Here is a 20,656-nt window from a genome sequence, read left to right as displayed (position 1 = left end):
AACATCTCAAGATTGGCCTCTTCCCGCAAGCCCCATTTAATCTTGCATGCTAGTGAACTCACCTGGCTTGACAAGGCTGACATTGAACCTTACTCACACAAGCGTCGAGACAAGGTGCTGTATCCTCGATTGGAGAACTTGCAAGAGACTAAAACACGCCTTGTAGTCACTCTTATCTCTTCATACTGCTTGCAATCTCGCTTTCTTCGTCTGGAGCTCGCCTACTATCAGTATCTCGAACAATAGCCCGCACTATGAACCCCCTCTCGAGGTCCCAAAATGTCCACGCGGGCAAGACATATGCAACTGACAAAGATTGGCACCGTATGCAGCCTACTATTACCAAGCTCTATCGAGATGAGAATAGATCCCTGAGACAAGTAAGCGAGATCATGGAATCCCAATATCATTTTCATGCAACGTAAGTCAACATCGAATCACGTCCGTAACTTTCTGATTGAATCTCGTCCAGAACTAAGATGTACAAGTCAAGATTTAGTACGTGGAAGCTAGACAAGAAACTTAAAGAAGCTGAAGTAATGGTAATGCTTCGACAAAAGGAGGACCGCGACGCTGCAGGGAAGCGCTCTCGATTCTTTCTCCGAGGCCAAGAAATCAACTGGGAACGCGTGGTTCAGTATCTGAAACATAGGCCCGACTTACAAGATACGTCCAGCGTTGATATTGCAAGATATCGAGATACGAGTTCAGACATCACATGCTCTACACCCTCGCCGACTTTATTCAAGAACGAAATTCCTCGTCGGATAACACCGCATTCAGATCTGCGTCTGCTTGACGATTCCATAAGGCTCATACATTCCTACCTTGATGGGGCATTTGAAACAGGTTTGGTAGTCATCGAAGGGCATATTCTCTACGGACCAAACGGGGAACCAGCAAGACAAAGGGTCCGGAAGTGGCACGAAGACATGGCCGACATCCACGTACTGCTGAGCAGCAAAGAAACAACTGCTGCCTTCCGCCTTCTCAACAAGCAACTTGATTTACTGAAGCATCTTATAAGGGAACAAGACCCCGAGTTGCTATTACTAACATTCCACGACATCTTCGACCTGGAACCCAACCTCGCGGAGTCGCTCCTTGTCTTTGTGTGTAGGATGCACCAGGCCATATTTGGCGAACACCACCCCCTCAGCTTGATCTGGGACAATTTCGTTCGCTTCACTGCAAAGGCCCGCTTACAGGCTGTCTTGAGAATGGCCGCTTCTACCGCGAAGGAGATGGAGGCGAGGATGGGGGCTCAGTCAGTCTATGTAGAGGCTCTAGAGTGCCTTCAGGTAGATGTGCATAAACAAAGGGGCTCCAAGGATGCTTTCGGGAGTTCATAATGTTGACAAACCTCCAGGAATGGCCTCCAGCACGCTTGGTTAGGACCAACAGTGGATAAGCAAGAACAGTTGCGTCCCAAACCCAATCAGATAGATTCAGCAGAAGCACATTGACTGCATGGTCTGTTCGAATATCATTTTGAGAATTTCAAGGTGCTCAGTAGAGAGGTCTCTCTCGGCTAGGAGACATATTCCGTTGATCACAACAGAGGTCTCCTTCGAAGCTACAAACTGTCAAAAGCTACTAGTGACGAGAGTAAAGATTCGAAAAGAAAGAGTCTTCCCGCCCTATGCCTATCCCAACTGGAAACGACGCCTCTGCGGCACGAATGGAAGGTCAGAAAATGGCAGATTCTCAGCAATTTGCGATTCGTGTGAACCCAGATCCTCGATCCTCATGGATGCTAGTAACCCTATTCTCACCGTGAGGCCTGGGATAGACTCGAGAACTATAGCGCACGTTGCGTGCTCCAGAGGCGAGAAGCATATTGCCGTAAGTTTTCGGTCGAGGAAGGTATCTTCGTATCCAAAATCTGGGGTAAACTTGATAACAAACTCTCCTTTTCCATCATGGGGTTTGCACGCTGTCGGGAGGTAGAACATGTCGTCATGCGAAGTACCTGAACGCCGTTTGATCTTCCGATAGCAGAGTGGCCCGGGCTGGAATGACCAGCATTCGATGTGAAGATACCTCGTACACTGCATGATAGACGAATCAAGACCACCAGTCTCAAAGAAGTCGGCCCATTCAACCATGTTGCCCTGAGGTATTTCCACCCAAACCTCTGCGTCAAAGTTTTCCGCGAGTCCCAATAACTTGGGAGGCCTCAGATGGAAGTAGCCTTGGTGACCAAACAACGTCTTCCCGTTCTGCGATACCCACGACCAGCTTGGAAAACCTGCCAGCCTGGCATAGTTCTTCCCTTCAGGTCGGATCTCCCACTGCAGTCCAGCAAGAAAGGCGCGTTTAGAAGCAGTGGCGTCTACTACAGGCCAGCTGGAGGCGACTATCGGGATGCCCCAGTACGAAAAGCACCCGGGGTTGACTCGAGACCACTTCTTCAAGACTCCCGATACAGCAGCGAGCCTATCGTTCGAGTAGGTCAGCTGGCGGTCGCAATATTTTTGAAGTATAGCCCAGACACCGTCTGGGGTGTTGAGGAGAGTCCACTCGGGCCTCTCGTGGTGCTCCAGGTTCCCCTGCAAAGCAAGAGGACGTGTGAGGTGTTCGAAGCACATCATATCGTGGCACTCGAAGGAGACCTCGTAGTTGGAGAAGTAGAGTCTTCTCCTAGACAGACACGTCTCTTGAAACGTCCAGACCCGCGTGGACCACTTTGATCTTGAAATCTGGTCGAGTTGCCATTGGTGGCTGAAGTTTGTGACGATCTTTTGCTCGCCGATTGTCTTGGTGATTGGAACGTGCTGTGTTCGACCGAGAGACAAGCCCGGCAGCCCATAGCTCGGGTCTTTGGCGCCGATGGCGATGATGCTGAGTTCTGCGTCGCCGTAGATCTGGTCCATCCTCTCCACCTGACTCATCTTGTGAATTCCGTCGTCTTGCCAGATGCAGTATCTGTCAATCCAGATGTAGCGGAAGCCGAGCTTGATGGTGGCCCTCATGGCGTCTTGGATAACTGGCGGAAGGTCGTCCGGCAGATAGGGGTATGTGTACTTGTCTGGAGGCGCGGCTCCCCAGACGTAGCTCAACGCTACGTAGCGATACCTAGTGCCTGGATCCGTGTTGATGATTTGACGGGTTTTGCAGTCTATGAGCTTGAAGTGAGGGAGAGCCTGCCAGTCGGGGCTGGTGCGACATGCGTCGTGCTGATGCTCGCATAAGTGTATCCATGACCGGATGAGACCGTAGTCGATTCTCTCCTCGCGTAAGACTCTCGCTTGCATTGGGAGTTCTAGAATGGGCTGAACAGGCTCCAAGATGGCGGTGGAGGCAAGAGAGACCAAACTTCCCGGCGCCTCTCGATGGGCGAAACGGATCCACGCTGTCAAGCCGCCACCGGCACTGGTATTGCCAAAGTACTGAGCGGATGCTGTCTTATAGTGTGAGGGATTCATCACGAGGAGGAGTACGGAGGTAAAGTCTGAGACTTCCACGCGACTCGCCACTTTCTCCTTCCCAGCAAAATTGTAGAGCAGATTGGCGGGGATCGCTAACATGATTTTCTTCTTCTCAGCCATCGGATAGCGGGTGAGGTTGAAGCCGATGGAGAAGACCAAGTCACAGAACGGACAGCTTGGGATCATGCCTGGGGGGTATTGACTAATTCTCTCCTCTCGGGTGAGCGGTCTCCAGTTGCCAACATGTTGGATGTATTTGGTCCAGCTAGTCTTGTAACTCTGAGCCGAGCCAACGGCTGGAAGACCGTCAAATCGGACCGGGTCGAAGACTGCTTGCAGGTTTAGCTTGGTGCAGTTGCGACAGAGCCGATCATCTGAAAATGACATTGTGATCTTGCATGAGTGTCTGTTAGTGGTGTTGAGTTGTAGAAGTGAGGTTGGCGAGGCTCTGGAATTCTGCCTGCCCAGCTGGGTATTATTGGGCGTAAGCGCCCCTGTCACGACTTTTCGTCCAATTACATCCACTTCATGCAGCAGCGGCTTGGCCAGCAACATCGCGTGAGACATCGAATTCAGCACCCGTGGATCACGCAAAGACCCAACTGAGCTCACGCCAGGACAACAACCCAGACTCTTGATGTGATCCTCAACTACCTTATGGGACAAGTCGCATGCTACCCTGTCCTGTTTGGATTGGAATAGAGCGTATCCGTATTCAAGAATTGGTCCCAATTGCCTGGCATGGGCTGTGTTCCCGCGGCAAACACCCAGTCGAGATCCAACCTCATGTCCATGTCAATGCCCTCATGCTCTTCACGCTGCTCCCCTTGCTGAATGGGAGATATGCTCTGGAAACTACCTATGCTCCTTGACCCGGCCGGACTGTCGGTACGCGCTCGTTTCCGAGACGCCTGCTCGCTCTGCCGTAGGGCGCCGAGACTGGGGGGTAGCATGGCGTTACGTGAAGGACATTGACTCAACCGACGAGAGCGCAACTCCCACTTCCGTTGCAGCATAAGAAGAAAGTCCCGAGACCGCTTGGCGCACTCCCAAGTGCCTGAAAGCTCCTCCAGAGCCCGGAAGCATACACTCAAGTGTGTCGCCGTCTCTGTGGTCCTCTTCCGTCTGCGGCGAGATATAGATGCGAAAATGAGTATGATGGCTGCAGAGAAGATAATGGCTACGCCTTGGATATGAACTCGCTTGAGGGAGTATTGGCGTTCGTAAATCAGGATCAGCTTTGCCACTGCGGCTGCTGACTCGATGCACATTTGTTGCGCGTGCATGTAGCCGGGACCTTGAGGCGGTTGTGGTTGGATGTAGCTTGACGACATCCACGGCCGATGGGCATGTATTACATTTTGATAGTATTGCATACTGCGTAGAAAATGGTTAGTAGGAGCCACACGACGACAGTAATCAACAGTGTGGATTTGAACTTACTGTAACAGAATAACATGAGGAAGGAACGTTCCCTCAGAGTCTTCTAGATCGACTTGGAGATTGCCTGGCAAGTTCTCTTTCCAAGCGAATAATATAGAAACGATCTTCTCGTTGCTGGCCTGCAATATGTCCCGCGGAATCCGAGAGTTGCCATATCTGCCAGAACGGCGTTTAGCTACACTGAGACAGACAAAAACGTTGATATTCGGGCGGTTTACTCACAGTGTATGACCAAGTGGTGCCATGATTTCGCATAACTCGATCCTGTGGAGACTGACAGCCTCGGCGTGGTCCTGCAGGGGCACTGAAGAGTTGCCGTTGCTAAGGCTTGAAACATAAGGAAGCCATTGCTCGACCCGTCCGTCTGACGAGTCTGCTGTCGGTTTCTGAACTGTGATATCGTCCATGCTGATACGAAAAGGTCGACCTCTGTAAAACCCAAGCGTCCTGGAAAAATTGTGAAGTCAGAACAGAGTCGCAACAACATTAGGAACGGCACTAGAAGCTTACTGATCCATTGTGTATGCGCCCCAGAACACAGCTCGACGAAGCTCGGCTTCGGCAGGTTTAAGAACACCCTTGTTTACGTACGGTGTCATATCCTTGTGTAATGCCAAATCAAACGCGAGCCGAATCGCCATCGCTAGATCGAGAGCTGTTAGTTCCTCTTGTCTCATAGCCTATACATGGGATAAGCCGGGGAAACTGTACCACTATACAACCAACCGCGAGAATCCCTATTCGCCCCTATTTCATGACTACTAAGAACGATCATTGCTTGTACCGTAGAGACTGAAGGCGAGTCTAGTTCGATTTCTAGAAGAGTCTTGGCTCGTGCGGCGAAGAAATCCGGAAGAGACTTTGGGAAGGTTATGAAGCTCGGGTGATATCGTGTTTCGAAGGTTGCGCCTAACGAACACCTGCAACGAATTAGCATGATAAAGTAATACTTAACTTGATAGATGGAAGCTATGTTGAGCTTACATCGCATTCCTGAGTGCCTCGGAGTAATATGGCGTGTCTTCCTCTCGCTCATGCCAACTATGCTTCGCTTCTTCGTAGAGATCCCTATCGACCACATGCTGAAAGGGGTCTTGCCATGTGAAGTAAAGATTGATTAGATGGTCTTCGAGATCTTGCGGTACCTGCTTGCCGTAGCCCATGTTGTCGAGGTGTTCCTGGCCATCGTTGCGCACGGTTCGATCCACAGCCAAAGTATCGGCTCCCACAGGTAGTTCCATCAAGCTGAAGTTAGATGTTGGTCCGAAATACGAGATACGACCATTGGGACCAATTTGGAGAGACCCCAGTCTATCAGATAATTGGTTGACGAGGTCCTCTTCCGTTGTGCCCGAACCGGCATCGTCATCTTCGTTGTCGCTCAAAGCAGCCTCTCCGGAGTACGTGCTCAAGAGAGGATGGCTCGGGGTCCGAACGCTGGCGATGCCAACACCAGTTGTTATGCTGTTATCCGCATTCTCAGAAGGACTCCATTCCCAATCAGCAATCGCTCTCGTTGTCAAATTTAACAACCCGTCTTGGACCGGCGGTGCAAGTCCGGCGGTTGCATCATTGCCTAAATTAAAGGAAGACGGGTCGAAAGGTAGTGAAAAGTCCAGAGGAAGTTGATCTGGAGGTAGTAGGGTATCGTTAGATGGAACGCAAGATGCTAATGTTTGCGGCTCTAGGGATAAGGTTGGGTCAATCGGTGGTGTTTTATCTCGTTCTAGAGCCGGTTGGGTCGTCCAAAGGCCTAGAGTGTTTAGTATCCGTGTCAGACTTTTGGCCTCTTCCAAAGGCATAGGCGGGAGTTGGAGGCCATTCTGATTGATAAAATGGCAAAGCTGGTCGACTCTGCTGGATAGCAATTCGACTGCGACGCGCAGTGACAGTCTAGCGTTTGTCAGCCTCGATCGGTTCGCTCAAAATCAAGAGAGTGCAAAGTGAATCTAACTTGCGCTTGTCCTCTCCAGCTTGGTAACGGCATTCTCGGTGCTTAGTTTTGCAGTTGGAGCATGAAGGAGTTGCGCCGTCACACTATTGACAATTTGTTACTAGGATACCACAGGATCTAACCTGAAGCCATCGTCGTGATATCAAAGCTGGAGGGTGGAAACTTGACAATGAGGCCGGGGAAGGCGGCGCATACCTTGATCTTGCTTTCCCGACAGGAAATGCACGCCGTAGTTACATGCCTCCTCTTGGCGTCAGGCTTCGATGATTGGGGCATACTGCCTTGCTCCTCTGGAATATGTGTTCCGGAATCTGTGTTGAAGGTGTGGAGGTTGATGAAGTTTGGCTGGGGTAAATTCGAGAGATGACGGGGCGGTGGACACTTCTTGGCCGCACCGAGGCCCACTAGTACAGGGACGTTCTTTTACAGCATGAACCCCGGTGTGCTAGCTACCTGGCCCATGTGGCTTTGTAAGTTGCTTCAGCCGTGTTCGTACTAGTAGCGCTGACCGCGGGGCGCGTGGGCGCCACGTCCAGATGTACAGGGGACTTGCTGGACGCTAAAGTGACTATGTTGCACCGAATGAATGTGCACTAAGGTTCACTCCATATGTGGTCAACAACACACCGGACGGTCGTGATACGATTCGATGATCTCTCCATTAGGGTAGGGGAAGACTGTCAAATACACCCTTATACTTGAGTACATATAGTGAGAATCATCAGTAATATCTGGGAGTGAAAGACTATTCTCATTAGCGTCTTGTTGCCGACATGGAATCTGCGTGGGTATCCGAAATATGGATCAAGAGCATCTCGAGCACACATTTGCAATCACAGACTACTGGCCACTTGGGCATGAATCAAGGATTTACGACTTTAGGATTACACTTCGTGTATCTCAATCGATGACCGAAACACGCAGTAACGCTACTCACTTTGGCAAAGTACTATTGGGCGGTACTAAGTCAATTCGCACAATCTGGCATACCGAGTCGTCCATCCTCATTCTAATGAATCGTAGCAATAGAGTAAAGATGACTGGGCTGTGGTAAACCTTAATCTTATTCAAAATATGCGAAAGAGGGCCGGTGTATTTCCTCTAGACATGAAGTACTGGCGTGTCCGAAAGAACCGGCCCGCGGGAGTCCCCGAGTCACTCCTCTTCAAATTTTCGACATGACCGGGATCTCGGTTTCTGAGACGGCTTCCTAGCGCAAGTATTGCCAGAAAAGAGGTAACAAAGAGCCGTTATGGTTCAACTTCTCCTTTAGTTGGCACTTTGTGAATTGAGATTGAATCTGGGATTGTTACATGATGAATCGCTTACTTTCATCGAGGTAAGGCGTTCGTGATACGCCCTCGCTCTATGACCCAGAACCTTCTCGAGACAGCATGATGGAACAATTACCTTACTCTCAAAGCCCGACTGCCATAGGTCAAAAGATTCATCATTAAGCTTCCCAGTACGCGTATTGCACGTGCTCAAAGGGACCCAAACGCCATTGGTACGTTTGAGGCGTTAAGGGAGCTCGAGCACGTACTCTGGGTTGCAAAGCCAATGAGCTAATTACTGAAGAGAACGCCTTACTCGAAGAAAAAGTTGCATCCAGTCCAATGAAAGTCCTTTCTTCATCCTTAGGTCTTTGCTAGTAGTAAAGCCACAGCTTAGAGCAGCCTCTGAACTCGGTACCGTGCCGAAATGATTCCGGACGAACTTAGCGGTCGAATCTGATAACCCAAAATCTGGTCCGAGGAGATATCGTGCTGTTGGTTAAAGTCAACCTCATTAATCAGAAACGTAGCGACACCCAAATGAGTTTAGATCCGACAAGACATCGAGCGGCGCCAGGTTTCCCCAAATCAAGTGCTTTATCCTTGTGATCACTGCTCAAGACGTCGCTACTGGATTAAGATGAGTAATGACATGATGAACGCTTAGTCGGAATTATAGTCCGGGGAAGATCTAAAATCTGAGCCGCACTAAGATCTCATAGGACGTTCGGAAACCAGTTTCCGAAGACCCCACCTACCTTGGCCCCAGAAGTCAGGTACACCCGGAGACAATTATCATGCAACAAAGTCCGATTTCTACGTTCGTCGCCGAATATCAACTCATAAGTCAAGATATTTCCCCAGGTGATCAGCTGGAGGGGAAGAGATTCTGTGACGACGAGCATCTCCGTATGGGGCCGGTTCTCGGCGGACCCATCCGGAGCTCAATCGGGCAATTCTGACCGGTAGAGGACTCCCCGATCCCCAACTTGACCTCGTCAGACAATGCCCTATTCGGACTCCTGCCAGTGTGCGAATCGAATTGATGGAGAGGACTAGAAACCTGCGTTTCCGCATAGACTGTGGTTGGATCGTCTTTACGGACTTCCAACGTCAGAACGAAGTCTCGATTCTCTACCGAATGTGGAGAGCGCCAGCCCACTACACGGTCCTTTCAGCATTTAAATACCCCGCGCTTCTCCCTCCACGAGCAGCGGAATATGAGGTAGTTTTATGAAATACCTTACATTACAACGATCCATTACATTTCGACTATCGCCTCAGCTAAGTACTCCAAGATGGCTATCAAGAACGGACAAGCGAACGGCAGTCACTCTCTCAGCAAGGGCTCCTCCCGCCTCTTCTCAAAATCGGAAACGACAGCAGTAGAACGATTTGCAACCACCTGTTCCCAACGAGCCTCTCCAGAGGATTACCCGCTCGCTGCATCCATCGAAAAGAACATACCGATCTACGAGCTCCCTGAATATTCAAGCTTGAGCGACACAGAACGCACAGAGCTACAAGATGAATGGTACCGCGTACTGATCTCTGGCCCAGGCGTCTTTGTCACAAAGGGCCTTTTCCGCGACAAAGCGCTGATCCAGTCAGCAAACGCGGCTTTCGCATCAATCATCGAGGACGAGAAGCAATCAGGAACCGCAAAGGGTGACCACTTTGCCAGCGCCGGCAAAAACGACCGCATCTGGAACTCGTTCAGCAAACACGGCCTCAAGGACCCGGCGTCCTTTGTCGACTACTACTCGAATCCATACCTCAGCCTCATCTCGAGCGCGTGGCTCGGACATGGCTACAGAATCACAGCGCAGGTTAACAACACCAAGCCCGGCGCCTCGCCGCAGGTATGCCACCGCGACTACCATGTTGGCTTCCAGACGGCAGAAGCAGCCGCGCAGATTCCACGGGCGATGCAAATCGCCAGCCAGCTCTTGACGCTGCAGGGCGCCGTCGCTCACTCAGAGGTGCCTCTTGAAAGCGGTCCCACGCGGCTGCTACCGTTCAGTCAGACGTTCGAGGCCGGCTACGTCTCGTACCGGCGCCCCGAGTTCAACGACTACTTTTTGAACAATTACGTCGCGTTGCCGCTCGAGGTGGGAGATGGGCTCTTTTTCAACCCAGCGCTCTTCCATGCGGCTGGTAAGAACGAGTCGAGCGATGTGTACAGGATGGCGAACTTGTTGCAGATCAGCAGCCCCTTTGGCAAACCGATGGAGTTTGTGGACGCCGTGCCACTGGTGGAAAAGAGCTGGGCTCACTTGCTAAAGTTATACGAAGACGAAGGGCTGAGTGCTAGGGTCAAGTCTTTCATCGCGGCCGTGGCAGAGGGATATCCATTCCCTACGAACTTGGACAACAACCCGCCAAGGAATGAGGGTATGGCGCCAGAATCAGAGCAGGACAATGTCACACAGAGTTTGGTCGAAAAGCGAAGCAGAGCCGAAGCAGTAGAAGCGCTGAAGACATTTGTCAAGAGATCATCAGCATAAATATATACGCATAGCTCGCCTGTAGAACAAGCACCTATTCAAGGTATTCCTTGCAAGTTGCTGATGAATCTCTAGAGGTCCAGGCAGACCCCAAATAAGCCTGACCTGTTGCGAAAGACTGATGCAGATGTTAAATATGCCAATTACCAAGACCAAGTGGAATAAGTATACATCGAGGGATTCAAGTCTGTGGCCAAATTGGCATTCCTACCTAGGAATATTGGAATCTTTGGTGAGAGTCTATTCGATATTTGCTCAACTCCTGCTATTATCGCATCTACGTTGATCGGCAAACCCCACATCTACGAGGGATCGGGATTGTTTATGCACGTCAGCGAAAGCGCATGCGCCCTGGCCGGAGCATAATGAAGACAAGCGCAGTGGAATGCATGTGGTCAAGAAGAACGAGAGGTACCGGCTGATGCCGGCGTCATGGTTCGTCAGCCTCGAAACTTGCATCCAAAATATACGCGACTGTTAGCTGCCCTCTCCAAATCTGCCTCCTCAGTGGCCCGTTGCCGCTTTACCGAAGACAACCTAACATAGCTATCATTTAGTTGCCGCCATTTGTCTCCCCACTGAGGGTTTAATTTAGATAGCTTCGGGATGTGACGTTACTCCCTGTTACTTGCTTCTTGGTCTGCTGCGACTTTCGTGTTCCGGCGTTGTCCACGTAGGCTCCGATCCACCCTCCATGTGTGTCTTTCGTCAAACGGGATTCTGTGGGATTCAAAATACCATCGCCAGTTGGGCCACACTGAACACGGATCAACCAGTCGGAGCCAGACCCTGAACAGCCATCGGTCCCATTCCTCAGCTGTCGTCGGGCAACTAGCGTCGATGGACACGGGGGAGAGCAACGTTGAGAGTGACATCACATGTGAGACCTCCATTCCTTCTACTGCCGATACGAGGTTTTGCGCACGGGAAAAGTTGGGGGGCCATACAGGCACACACTGACCGCTAAAATGCTTCTTACGGGATCTGCACCACTGAGTGGTGATCTTCCATTCCCACGCCTCTCGTGGCGTGCCAATGTCACGATGTTTGACAGCTTCCCAACGTTCCCAGGGAGAAGCTTTCTTGTATTTATTGAGACACGAGTACCCACCTCTTTACAGGGTCTGAATCAGTCCCTCACCGCGCAAACGATTCACCATAACGGAGCTAGAAATACCATCGTCTTCCCGCAAGCATCTCCAAATTCTGTCACACATTCCACAAGTTTAGGTGTCCCATCAAAAAGACAAACCTTCCCATAACGGCTTCAAGCCAGATTTCTCGCCACAAAGAAAGAAGCAAAGTACCTCCTTCTGATCCGCACCTCATCAAACTTTCAAGCCTCTCAAGATGTATGCCAGCAACCTCATCACCGTCTTCTCCGCCCTCATCGCCGGTGCCTCTGCCGCGACCCTTCCTCTTCGGTGGTCGGGCGTCTCAAATAACGCCGCGATCGCCGGGCGTCGACAGACCGATGGCAGCGCTACTTATCACACAACGCCAGGAAACATTTCCTGGAGCGCACAAAACTACATTTGGGGCTGCTCACCAGGCGGCTGCAGTGCCCGCTTCAACGTTAGCGCTCCGACGGGCTACAGCTCCGGCGCGCCCGGCTTCAACGTCGTCTGCAGCCCCATCTACATCCAGCAGGGCTGGGTTCCCTGCCTGAATCCGGACAACAGCCCCCTCAGCGAGGATTCGCAGGTCTTTACGATTTGGACGGCCGGCGCTGACCGTGAGCGCATGTATCTCGGTGTCGAACACATTTACAAGCGTCAAGAAGATGGGCTCACTTGGAATGCCACTGCTGGGACCGACATCCTTCCTGTGCAGAACATGAGCATCACTTTCCCTGTCAACACTGTGGTGGTTCTTGGGTCTTAAGTAGTGGCGATGTTGCAACGGCGATTAGTACGTTCTTCAACTTGCACGAGGCATGCATTCAGCAAGGAGTTTGGTTTATGGGCATTTCATTCGTGTAATTACTCGATGTAGATCTTAATGCTTAATACTTGACCGAGCACCGCATCTCCGCCTGCCTTGCAGATAAGGGATCCCAGAATCGTCTTACTGGTTGAAGCCACCCTCGTCCAATGGGGCATCTACCACGGCTTCTCGTTGATCGGAGCGAGAGGAGTCTGGCACTTTGCCGCCAAAGCGGCTTTTGCCTCGTCACTGTCGATGCTCACGCAGGGGGTGTCGATACCTCCATCTACGCCATCGCAGATGATGACAGGTTCCCCACCGCAGGGCGATGTGACGTTGAAGTTCTTGAACTTGATGTTGTGGCATACGGCGTCGGGGTTTGTGGAGCACGTTAGCTTCGCAACGGCGTTGCCGTAGATGCCGCTGGTGTAGCCGGAAAAGTTCTCGAAGAGGACGTTGGAGACATTCATGCCGGACGGGTATTGCTCGCAGGTAGTCTCGTTGATCTGCCGCGAGTTAGTCAACTGGACAAAAGTTCTTTCATATACCATGATCGTAGGGAACTCACGTTGAAGTAGCATGAATCAAGAATGACTCCGTAGTCCATTCGAGCAACCCAGAAGTTCCTTCAATCATTGTCAGAGATGCGTGGCCAAAAATGTCGAGACGGAGAAGTACTCACTTGTAGGTGATGTTGTCGACGAAACCGTATCCCACGTTAGGGCCAGCCCAGGTCTTGATGCGGGCACCCGAATACTGATACCTGGTTAGAGGAAGGTAAAACTAGAATCGTTGGATCCGACTTACATCTCCGTTCAACATCCAAACGTTCTCAATGTGAACGTCCTTGACGTAGGACATTTCCCCGGCGTATTGTCCCAAGGAACCGATTGACTGAGTCAAGTTAGCAAGATTAAAGCATGAGAAAGGCCGTGCAAGTATATACCTGGCCATGGGTACCTGTAACGATGTTAGCCTGCTGCTGAGAGACAACCAGGTTTCATACGACAAACCGTTGCAGTACATGGTGTTCACGTATAGATTGGTGTTGTTCGACTTCGGGGAAAAGCAGTCGTCGTCAATGTTAACCCAGACACGCTCAATCTTTACATCTTGAACATCCAAAGAGTCGAAGAAGTCGGTGTTCTTGGGGATGATGCTGCCGTTATTGGTGATAGCAGTGGCAATGACATCTCTGTACTCAATATTGCTCGCTGGCACGTAGGAGATTAGCCCGATTTCCACGACCAGGGGAAGATGAATAGCAGCTGCCGTGAGTCTAACTTACACCCGACGACGAAGTTGGTCCAGCAGGGAGAGTCCTTCATGTGGATTCCCTCAACTTCCAGATTCGTGGTGTTCTCCACGTAGAAAAGGATGGGCCGGAGGTATTTGTTGTCGGGGTTCTGGGCTGTTAGTTGCTTGTCGTTCATGGAAGCTGACCACCGCGAGCTCATACCAGAATCCTGAAGGGGTCAGCATGGTGCTCTTGAGATAGTCTAAGGAGCGAATACTTACGATCCGATGCCAGAGTTGAACTCGTTCCACCAGCGTTGGCTATACAGAGTGTTAGACATGAGTACAGTGAAAGTTTAGACTGTTCTGGCCTACGGACCCTTGTCCGTTGATGACTCCATCACCATAGATCTTGATGTCCTTGCCACCCCATTTCCCTACATAAGACTATGAGCAGGGCGTCCAAATATGCGCATTACCGGGACTGTCTTACAGAACATGATCGATTTCTGTCATGTCGCATTAGCAGGGGTTCATGCCTGCATTAGACTGGATCGGGGACTTACTTGGAAGGGATGCGTGAACGCATTTGTCTGAAGTCAAGAGTCAGCAACGTCGCCTCTCGTCAGCCTCTGCGGGTGCTATCATGTATAACGTACTTGCCAGTATTTCACATCATCGGTAAACTAGACTATCCTGTCAGGTCAACCTCGACAACCTTCAAGTTGCTAGATCTCACCTTGATCTCGCCTTCCAGCCGGACATGAATGTCATTGAGGAAAGTCAAGTCGAGAGCCTTTGCGATGACAAAGGTTTGGTTCTTGGGCAGGTACAAGGTCCCACCGTTGTTGGCCTCCTGAAGACCCTTCTTGAGCTCTTCTGACACGTCGTCTGTGGCGTTCCGGGAAGCGCGGATCGTGAAGGTCTTGCGTCCACACCCTTGGGATGGGGGCGTGTAGGGATGCTTGTCACGGAACTCTTCCAGAGATCTGGGTACACCCGCCGGCAGTTCGATCCCGTAGGAAGAGACCACGCCGGCTACGGCTCCAAACAGGGCCAGTGATCGCGAGAAACGCATGATGAAGAGGAAGGGGAAAAGCCAGATGATGGATGCGATGCAACGATACTAGCCCGACCTCGCCTTCATGTGAGATGCTCCGAAGATAGCAACTGGAGGGCAGACTGCCCCATCTTTAAGGCTTTCAAGCGACCAGCAAACTTGCTCCGGGGAGGATGGAGTCCAAGTGGGGACGACGAAGGTATTCCCACTTCTCTGCTCTTCTCTTCAAAGTTCGGGCGAGTATCACATCGGATGGAGTGACGGAGCACTCCCCCTGGACACGGAAAAGTCGAATAGACTCATTGGACACTGCAGGGCTAAATTGGCTAGGCACGGCGACTTTAATCATAGTCGAACTCGGAAATAAGATTACCTAGGGGACGAGGAACCCCGCGCACGCATCGGAAAAGAGTCGAATAAAAACCCCCGGCCTTTGAACGCACTTCACAAAGCATTAACCGCGAAGCGGTCTGGCGTTGAAGTTGGTGGAAGATCGCGTGAGGAAGCGTTGGGGTTCAGTCTAGGGATCTTGGGGGATGTGCGGGGGAGACCCTAGGATAGGTTGTAGTGCAGGGCTCGGCACAGGCCTATTGGTGGGAAATTCCTTGGCCTAGTCTAGCGACCTCGGAAAAAGGCACCGCGCCGTTGGTAGCTAAGCAGTCTGATCTTGAGCGGCCATCGGCGGTGGGCTTTGAACCGGCCGGAGATCCGTCTCGTTGGTACCGAGGTGAACGGCGGGGATGCTATGGAGGTAAGAATCACGCTGAGGCTTGCTCGGGCTTGGTTCACATGCATTCAGGAAATGAACTGCAGTAGTATCCTTCATATTACTGAAGGACAAAATTTTGAAACAATACACAGGTGTATGATGTTATTGAGATAGTTTAGAGCTACTTGCGGCGTAACGTGTTGAAGAACGTGAGAGAAGATAATTCTTGACAAAACGGTTGGAGCAGAGCTTGCGCTTTGATTTATTGAGCAGTAGTATCTGTACTTCCTCCATCTTACAGAGCGCCCCGAACGTTGCTGGGTGAACCATTTTAAGTATATAAGAGAACTCCCATGAGAACCGCTATTTTAAGAACTTCCAGCATTGTGGAAGATTCCTTCCCTACAATTGCTCATATGCCTCATAGACACCTCTTGCCGGCCTGGAGCAGAGTCTACTTGTAGTAGGACGGCCTCAGGAGCGCTGCAAATGTGATCACTATCTCGGATCGTCATCCGTCGCCCCTTTCCCAAGATTCTTGCAGCTCGCCAATATTACCATGCGAGAGAAGGTGGGAGATAGGTCTAAACATGCTTATAAAACCCAATAACCCGGCTAACAATACCTGCTTACTCTCGCAAGCTTCGACCTTGCCAGCCAAGTAGCATCTTAAGTAGGCACGAGGAAAGTTTGAGATGCGATTCGAGGCTGAGATCACCGGTGGCAGGACGACAGGAAATGGGCGTGACCGTTACCTCCTCAATATGGCTTGAATTTGCGCACTGAACGCACTTGGCTTTTGGAGGCTTTGATGGCGCTTGACGTACCTACCTTAGACAAGAATAGAACCGCAAATGATGCGGCTTACCTCGATTCAATGGCTAGTATGGCCTCAGATCGACTAGGTCTCTTAAGTAGCTAGTATCACGTTCTCTACGCTAACGAACTCATCTTGACTATAAGCCCCCGGCTCTTACTTATTCGGAGGGGTTATCACTTTAGATAAGCTTCCATCTAACGCGTATTTCCATTCAAGGCCGTGAACGGGAGACATTTGTCAGCAAACTACCTTTTTTGGCTAGTTTACTTAGTGACTTAGCTCGAAACTGAAATAATCAGGGCCAGACAGATGTTTCTTCCCAAGATAAGCTGCACTAGCTACCGATTTTACATAGTCGACATGTGCCGTTGAGTATCGTGTTTCGTTACGCCTTAGTTCCACGTATCACGAAGCGAGTGTCCAGATGGAAGACGTATAGTAGAAAGTAGCTTGATTCTTCTGAGTGGTAGACCCATAATGGGTCATTTATGAATACTCTATGAGACAAGCGGTCGTTCCGTGGTAAGCGGTCTCGTGCGGCAATATACTGGGCACATGCAGCGCTATATGTGGCGTTGCGACAGCACGTCTAATCACTCTAGCGATCCTTGAACAATGCCTCTAGAGTTATGGAGAGTGATCAGACGTTTATAGCCGGCGGAAGCTCTGCGCCTCTTCATCATCCACGGTGGTAAGGTCTCGAAACAGGACAATTTCATTGAACCTTTTTGCAAGAACCTCTACCCTCGCCGCCTCAGGGTTCAACATGGCCAAGTCAAGATCAACCATGAATGTGGCGCGAACATCGTCGTCCTTCAAGTGTCTCCCGCCTGCTTCCATCATCTGTACTTCCAGAGTATTGGCTTCACTGACTGTCATGCATCCCCCACGGAGCGCCATAGTCAACAGTGCCCGAGATATCAACTCCGCAACACGATATGACTTTCGGAGACCTTCATAAGCATTTATACATGCCAAGAAATAGAAACGCCATTCAGGGTCGTGTGTGTCGTGGAGCACGGCATTTGCGACGTAAATGAGGGCTGTCTGCCAAAGCATGGTGTAGGTCGAGGATTCATGATAGCAGCGATAGTTTATGACTAATTGCTTGAGTTGCCGTACGGACGTGCCAAAGGCATCATCCGGGGATAGATGTTGCTCGGAAAAGGATAAGACACGGGAACGATCTCGCTGGGATCCGTGTACAAAGGGCCGGAATATGTCGAGAACGGCAGCGTGAAACCAAATGCTGAGAAGAGTAAGCCTGGGCAGGTCGGACCTCGGACTACTCTGGCGCTTACTGCAGGATAACTACATGGTGGGGACTGTCATCTCGTAGGGCGGCATCTGGTGGTAGAGCTTGAGACCAATCGAGGAGTTCACGATATTTAAGTTCCGCAAAGTTCAGGTTTATATGCTCTTGCAGCAGACTTTTTCGATTCTTGTAGTAAGAAACACTCACGCCGTGCATAATTTTCCAGAACGAACAAAGTGCGGGAAACGTGTGGCCCATGAACGAAGGCGAAGCTGGAGCTATCATATGAGCATCAACATGAGCCAGCCTTTTAGGTGCTGCATCAACTATCTCACCATCTGGTATTGGAAGGACGGGGGGGTGTTCGGGGTATTGGAGGTTTGGTTGTTGGTAAAACATTGTGGTGAGGCTACGCGAGAGAGTCAGTGGTTGCTTGTGAAATGGGACAATCCGTATCATGTACGTACACTGCCCAATTGAAGAGCCCCCACGCCGTGTATGCCATCCGCCTCTGTATCTCGGGTGAAAGATTTGCCAGGTTTCCCCTTGCCAGCGAGGGGTCGACGTCAAGAAGGGACAACCTCTTCCCCATATCGATAGCAGCCGAGAGGAATCTTAAAACATAATGATCTTTTCCATGCCCGAGATAAGCCAAGCTCAACAACTGGGCGCTGGCAACGTTGAGGCTTGTGTCATTGTGCTGCTCATGCAGCCAAAGCTCCTCAGCCTCGTTGCAAAACGAATTCGTATAATCACGGACCTTTTGGTCAAATGCAGCGTAAATTTGCTAGCACAACATTTCTATTGTCAGTCTTTCATCCGTCCATCTTTCACGTACCGGGTCTTTTGTCCACTTACACATCCCCAGTACAGCACCGTACTGACAAGGAGCCGGGAGCAATTGGTTGTCTGATGATTGACAAGATCATTGACGAACAGGTTTGGATCGAAGGTGCCAAGCAGAGGATGATCAGTTGTAAGGTATACAGACAATATGCGGGCTGCGAGGTCATTGGAAATTGAGACTGTCGTCCAGAAAGAGACGTCGAGGTGACGCAGTCGATCGTCACAGATACTGGGTCTCGTATTTCCTTGCCCATCCGGCGGTGCCGCCATATGCAACGGACCGTTCGTATTTTGAAGTGCACCATCAGACATGATAGACGAAACCCCGTCGTCAGGCGGTCTGTAATCGTCAACAGGGTTTTTGAAGGGAAAGGGAATGTTGGTACAGACTTACTGGTTTTCGAATGGCTTTGATCGGCGTGAGCTGTTGGAGCTAAGTAGTGCTTCACGTTCCGGTGCGGTGGCTGGAATGGTACGAAGGTTAGGGTAGGCAGTGGGGAAGTTGGCCATCAGTTCCAACTCCAAAGACGAGTTCTTCAATGGTTCGGCGTTGTCAACGACAACATCTTGCATGCTTGGTTCTACATTGACCGCACCTCTGGCGAAAGAAAGTACGGCAGCAATGTCTGTATCGGTCCTCCAGAGGCGTAAAATCTGAATGGCATGTTGCTCCGTTACAGACTTGAGAATGTCAAGGAGTTCCTGCGGTTCATGAGATTCGTAGGACGACTGAAGAGCTTCTCGTTTCTGAACGTAGGTGCAGTCGGATGATCGCTTCTGACACGCAGCGCAAGTTGGACGAAGTCCGTCGCACTACAGCTGGCGCGACGCCGTTCGTCAGTGGAATCCATGGTAATGCCATCCAGGATACACTGAGAACAAAATCGCCAGCGGAGAGGCCAGTCCAGCAGCGAGACTCACACGAGATTTCCTCCTTCGACAAGGATTACAAGCAATATCAGCCTGCTGGCGTTTCCTCTTTGAGTCTGCTTGAAAGGGTTGCTCGGATGTGGAGGACTGGGCACTGTCCCCGGCGGATGCCAGGGGGGCCAACTTCCTGATCATTGCGTTGTAGTAGGACTAGATGGTCTCCGAGAAAATGGGGGGAGGGGGGCAGGCGGTCCCAGGTGTGAAGCCGATCAAGCGATGAGTTCAGATACATTTGGAGGTGTAGACCCCGAAAACGTGTTACCTGTGGAATGGCTAAGGTCAGAATTCGGCTGCCATGGGAGGGAAGTGGAGATCAGGAACTTGAGCCTTGGTAATATGACGAAGCGCGCCGATACCGTTTATGGGCTTAGTCATAACCCCGATCACGTGGATGCAAAAGCGGAACATCTCAACTTGAATAAGGCTTGCTTTTTCCGCATTTTGGGAAGTCAAAGGTCATGATCGCACCTCAGTCCATGGGGAATTTTCAAACCCGTCTGCTGATTGATATATCCTGTCGCGCGACAGATCGAAGACTGAGGGTTTCCTCCATGAAATCTGCCTTCTGCTACGGCCTAGTGTTGCTTGTCTGGCTTGAGAACCAATCAAAAAAAACTTTCATTAGACCCGAGAGGCCTTTGACGACCCGACGGCATTATTGTTAGGGTCAAGCTGCCAACTGTGTTGTTGCATTGCAGATAAGTAGCGAAGATGTTGATGAGGCTGCTATAGCAGCTGAGGGGCGTGACACACATGATCAGGCGAAGAAGCTGTTGCACCTATCTATACACACTGTAATCAACACTTCCAAAAACCACAGATAGCAGGCCATTCTCTCGTACTAGAGTTGATGTAGACATTAAGAATTCAATCAGGAGGAACTTGGACTTCTCCCCAGACGATGTACCCTCTAAGTCGTGAGGTGTAGGTCGTTGGACGAGCACAAATGCCCCATTTGTATTCTGCAGAAGATAGTTGCGGCTGAGGTACTTGAAGCTACTTTGCAAATCCCAAGACTGGTCGCAAATAGTTGCCAAATCTCCATAGATGCTGTGAGTTCCTTGCGAAATGGGTTTCTCAAAAGTATTCAAGTCCCAAGACTGCTTACATAGGTACCCTATATTCCTAGTCAAGACACGAACTGGTCAGCTGGCTACTAAGCTTAGCTTGCCAAGATAGTACTCATCACCCTGATCAGCTCTCCAAACGCATAGCGCAAGGGTGCGGCCGACTCGGACTAGCAGAAGTGTTCGACGCCGAGGTCG

The 20,656-nt window shown here is 50.7% G+C and overlaps 10 protein-coding genes across 10 annotated transcripts; 3 read left to right on the top strand and 7 right to left on the bottom strand.

Moving 5' to 3' along the window:
* The first annotated feature begins 96 nt into the window (after positions 1-96).
* Positions 97-1,523, top strand: BDZ83DRAFT_635370 (uncharacterized protein). Its single transcript, XM_060509170.1, has 2 exons — positions 97-380; positions 500-1,523. The coding sequence occupies exon 2, from the start codon at positions 540-542 to the stop codon at positions 1,350-1,352; it is 813 nt and encodes a 270-aa protein (XP_060360423.1). The 5' UTR covers positions 97-380; positions 500-539; the 3' UTR covers positions 1,353-1,523.
* A 123-nt stretch (positions 1,524-1,646) lies between these two features.
* On the bottom strand, positions 1,647-2,594 carry BDZ83DRAFT_722940 (uncharacterized protein; the record flags this gene model as incomplete). Its single annotated transcript, XM_060512519.1, has 1 exon — positions 1,647-2,594. The coding sequence occupies one exon, from the start codon at positions 2,592-2,594 to the stop codon at positions 1,647-1,649; it is 948 nt and encodes a 315-aa protein (XP_060360422.1).
* A 210-nt stretch (positions 2,595-2,804) lies between these two features.
* On the bottom strand, positions 2,805-3,818 carry BDZ83DRAFT_536031 (uncharacterized protein; the record flags this gene model as incomplete). The annotated part of the gene is made up of 2 exons (XM_060503358.1): positions 2,805-3,031; positions 3,218-3,818. Coding segments are annotated over 2 exons (828 nt in total), but the record flags the coding sequence as incomplete, so codon positions are not given.
* Positions 3,675-7,159, bottom strand: BDZ83DRAFT_680268 (fungal-specific transcription factor domain-containing protein). The gene is made up of 8 exons (XM_060511199.1): positions 7,024-7,159; positions 6,829-6,911; positions 5,859-6,767; positions 5,586-5,794; positions 5,385-5,517; positions 5,097-5,321; positions 4,875-5,030; positions 3,675-4,808 (listed from the first exon to the last, which is right to left on the bottom strand). Exons 1-8 carry the CDS (start codon positions 7,102-7,104, stop codon positions 4,106-4,108), a joined length of 2,499 nt encoding a protein of 832 aa, XP_060360420.1. The 5' UTR covers positions 7,105-7,159; the 3' UTR covers positions 3,675-4,105.
* Positions 7,160-8,909: 1,750 nt separating this feature from the next.
* On the bottom strand, positions 8,910-9,290 carry BDZ83DRAFT_46773 (uncharacterized protein). The gene has a single exon (XM_060503271.1). It carries the CDS (start codon positions 9,177-9,179, stop codon positions 8,943-8,945), a length of 237 nt encoding a protein of 78 aa, XP_060360419.1. The 5' UTR covers positions 9,180-9,290; the 3' UTR covers positions 8,910-8,942.
* BDZ83DRAFT_46781 (uncharacterized protein) lies at positions 9,291-10,737 on the top strand. The gene has a single exon (XM_060503273.1). The coding sequence runs from the start codon at positions 9,401-9,403 to the stop codon at positions 10,607-10,609; it is 1,209 nt and encodes a 402-aa protein (XP_060360418.1). The 5' UTR covers positions 9,291-9,400; the 3' UTR covers positions 10,610-10,737.
* Positions 10,738-11,959: 1,222 nt separating this feature from the next.
* Positions 11,960-12,493, top strand: BDZ83DRAFT_756185 (uncharacterized protein; the record flags this gene model as incomplete). The annotated part of the gene is made up of 1 exon (XM_060514713.1): positions 11,960-12,493. One exon carries the CDS (start codon positions 11,960-11,962, stop codon positions 12,491-12,493), a length of 534 nt encoding a protein of 177 aa, XP_060360417.1.
* Positions 12,494-12,667: 174 nt separating this feature from the next.
* BDZ83DRAFT_761805 (family 28 glycosyl hydrolase) lies at positions 12,668-15,041 on the bottom strand. Its single transcript, XM_060515198.1, has 13 exons — positions 14,511-15,041; positions 14,431-14,457; positions 14,322-14,364; positions 14,151-14,208; positions 14,054-14,092; positions 13,995-14,001; positions 13,824-13,941; positions 13,549-13,749; positions 13,482-13,495; positions 13,343-13,429; positions 13,218-13,291; positions 13,104-13,161; positions 12,668-13,041 (listed from the first exon to the last, which is right to left on the bottom strand). Exons 1-13 carry the CDS (start codon positions 14,847-14,849, stop codon positions 12,712-12,714), a joined length of 1,395 nt encoding a protein of 464 aa, XP_060360416.1. The 5' UTR covers positions 14,850-15,041; the 3' UTR covers positions 12,668-12,711.
* A 1,967-nt stretch (positions 15,042-17,008) lies between these two features.
* On the bottom strand, positions 17,009-18,971 carry BDZ83DRAFT_587788 (uncharacterized protein; the record flags this gene model as incomplete). Its single annotated transcript, XM_060506075.1, has 5 exons — positions 17,009-17,609; positions 17,662-18,024; positions 18,083-18,402; positions 18,474-18,801; positions 18,856-18,971. 5 exons carry the CDS (start codon positions 18,969-18,971, stop codon positions 17,009-17,011), a joined length of 1,728 nt encoding a protein of 575 aa, XP_060360415.1.
* Positions 18,810-19,687, bottom strand: BDZ83DRAFT_46730 (uncharacterized protein). The gene is made up of 3 exons (XM_060503269.1): positions 19,383-19,687; positions 19,058-19,274; positions 18,810-18,995 (listed from the first exon to the last, which is right to left on the bottom strand). Exons 1-3 carry the CDS (start codon positions 19,524-19,526, stop codon positions 18,943-18,945), a joined length of 414 nt encoding a protein of 137 aa, XP_060360414.1. The 5' UTR covers positions 19,527-19,687; the 3' UTR covers positions 18,810-18,942.
* Between the last annotated feature and the right edge of the window lie 969 nt (positions 19,688-20,656).

This window comes from Colletotrichum acutatum, assembly GCF_030867785.1.
Source record: "Colletotrichum acutatum strain CBS 112980 chromosome Unknown BDZ83scaffold_119, whole genome shotgun sequence".
NCBI classification, from domain to species: Eukaryota; Fungi; Ascomycota; class Sordariomycetes; order Glomerellales; family Glomerellaceae; genus Colletotrichum; species Colletotrichum acutatum.
Note: the sequence above shows the minus strand (reverse complement) of the source record. Positions and strands in the feature narration are given on the sequence as shown.

What these genes read in the sequence shown, in the direction of transcription:
- BDZ83DRAFT_46730 (XM_060503269.1), bottom strand. Translation starts at nt 19,526, where the DNA reads ATGATCAGGAAGTTGGCCCCCCTGGCATCCGCCGGGGACAGTGCCCAG. An exon ending in GTCGAAGGAGGAAATCTCGT is followed by an intron (nt 19,275 to 19,382) that starts GTGAGTCTCGCT and finishes CGCCAGCTGTAG; the next exon opens with TGCGACGGACTTCGTCCAAC. An exon ending in CGTACTTTCTTTCGCCAGAG is followed by an intron (nt 18,996 to 19,057) that starts GTGCGGTCAATG and finishes GAACCATTGAAG; the next exon opens with AACTCGTCTTTGGAGTTGGA.
- BDZ83DRAFT_680268 (XM_060511199.1), bottom strand. Translation starts at nt 7,104, where the DNA reads ATGCCCCAATCATCGAAGCCTGACGCCAAGAGGAGGCATGTAACTACG. An exon ending in GGCGCATACACAATGGATCA is followed by an intron (nt 5,322 to 5,384) that starts GTAAGCTTCTAG and finishes CAATTTTTCCAG; the next exon opens with GACGCTTGGGTTTTACAGAG. An exon ending in CCTCATGTTATTCTGTTACA is followed by an intron (nt 4,809 to 4,874) that starts GTAAGTTCAAAT and finishes TTTTCTACGCAG; the next exon opens with TATGCAATACTATCAAAATG.
- BDZ83DRAFT_46773 (XM_060503271.1), bottom strand. Translation starts at nt 9,179, where the DNA reads ATGCGGAAACGCAGGTTTCTAGTCCTCTCCATCAATTCGATTCGCACA.
- BDZ83DRAFT_46781 (XM_060503273.1), top strand. Translation starts at nt 9,401, where the DNA reads ATGGCTATCAAGAACGGACAAGCGAACGGCAGTCACTCTCTCAGCAAG.
- BDZ83DRAFT_635370 (XM_060509170.1), top strand. Translation starts at nt 540, where the DNA reads ATGGTAATGCTTCGACAAAAGGAGGACCGCGACGCTGCAGGGAAGCGC.
- BDZ83DRAFT_761805 (XM_060515198.1), bottom strand. Translation starts at nt 14,849, where the DNA reads ATGCGTTTCTCGCGATCACTGGCCCTGTTTGGAGCCGTAGCCGGCGTG. An exon ending in GACCAACTTCGTCGTCGGGT is followed by an intron (nt 13,750 to 13,823) that starts GTAAGTTAGACT and finishes CCTACGTGCCAG; the next exon opens with CGAGCAATATTGAGTACAGA. An exon ending in TTGATTCATGCTACTTCAAC is followed by an intron (nt 13,042 to 13,103) that starts GTGAGTTCCCTA and finishes AACTCGCGGCAG; the next exon opens with ATCAACGAGACTACCTGCGA.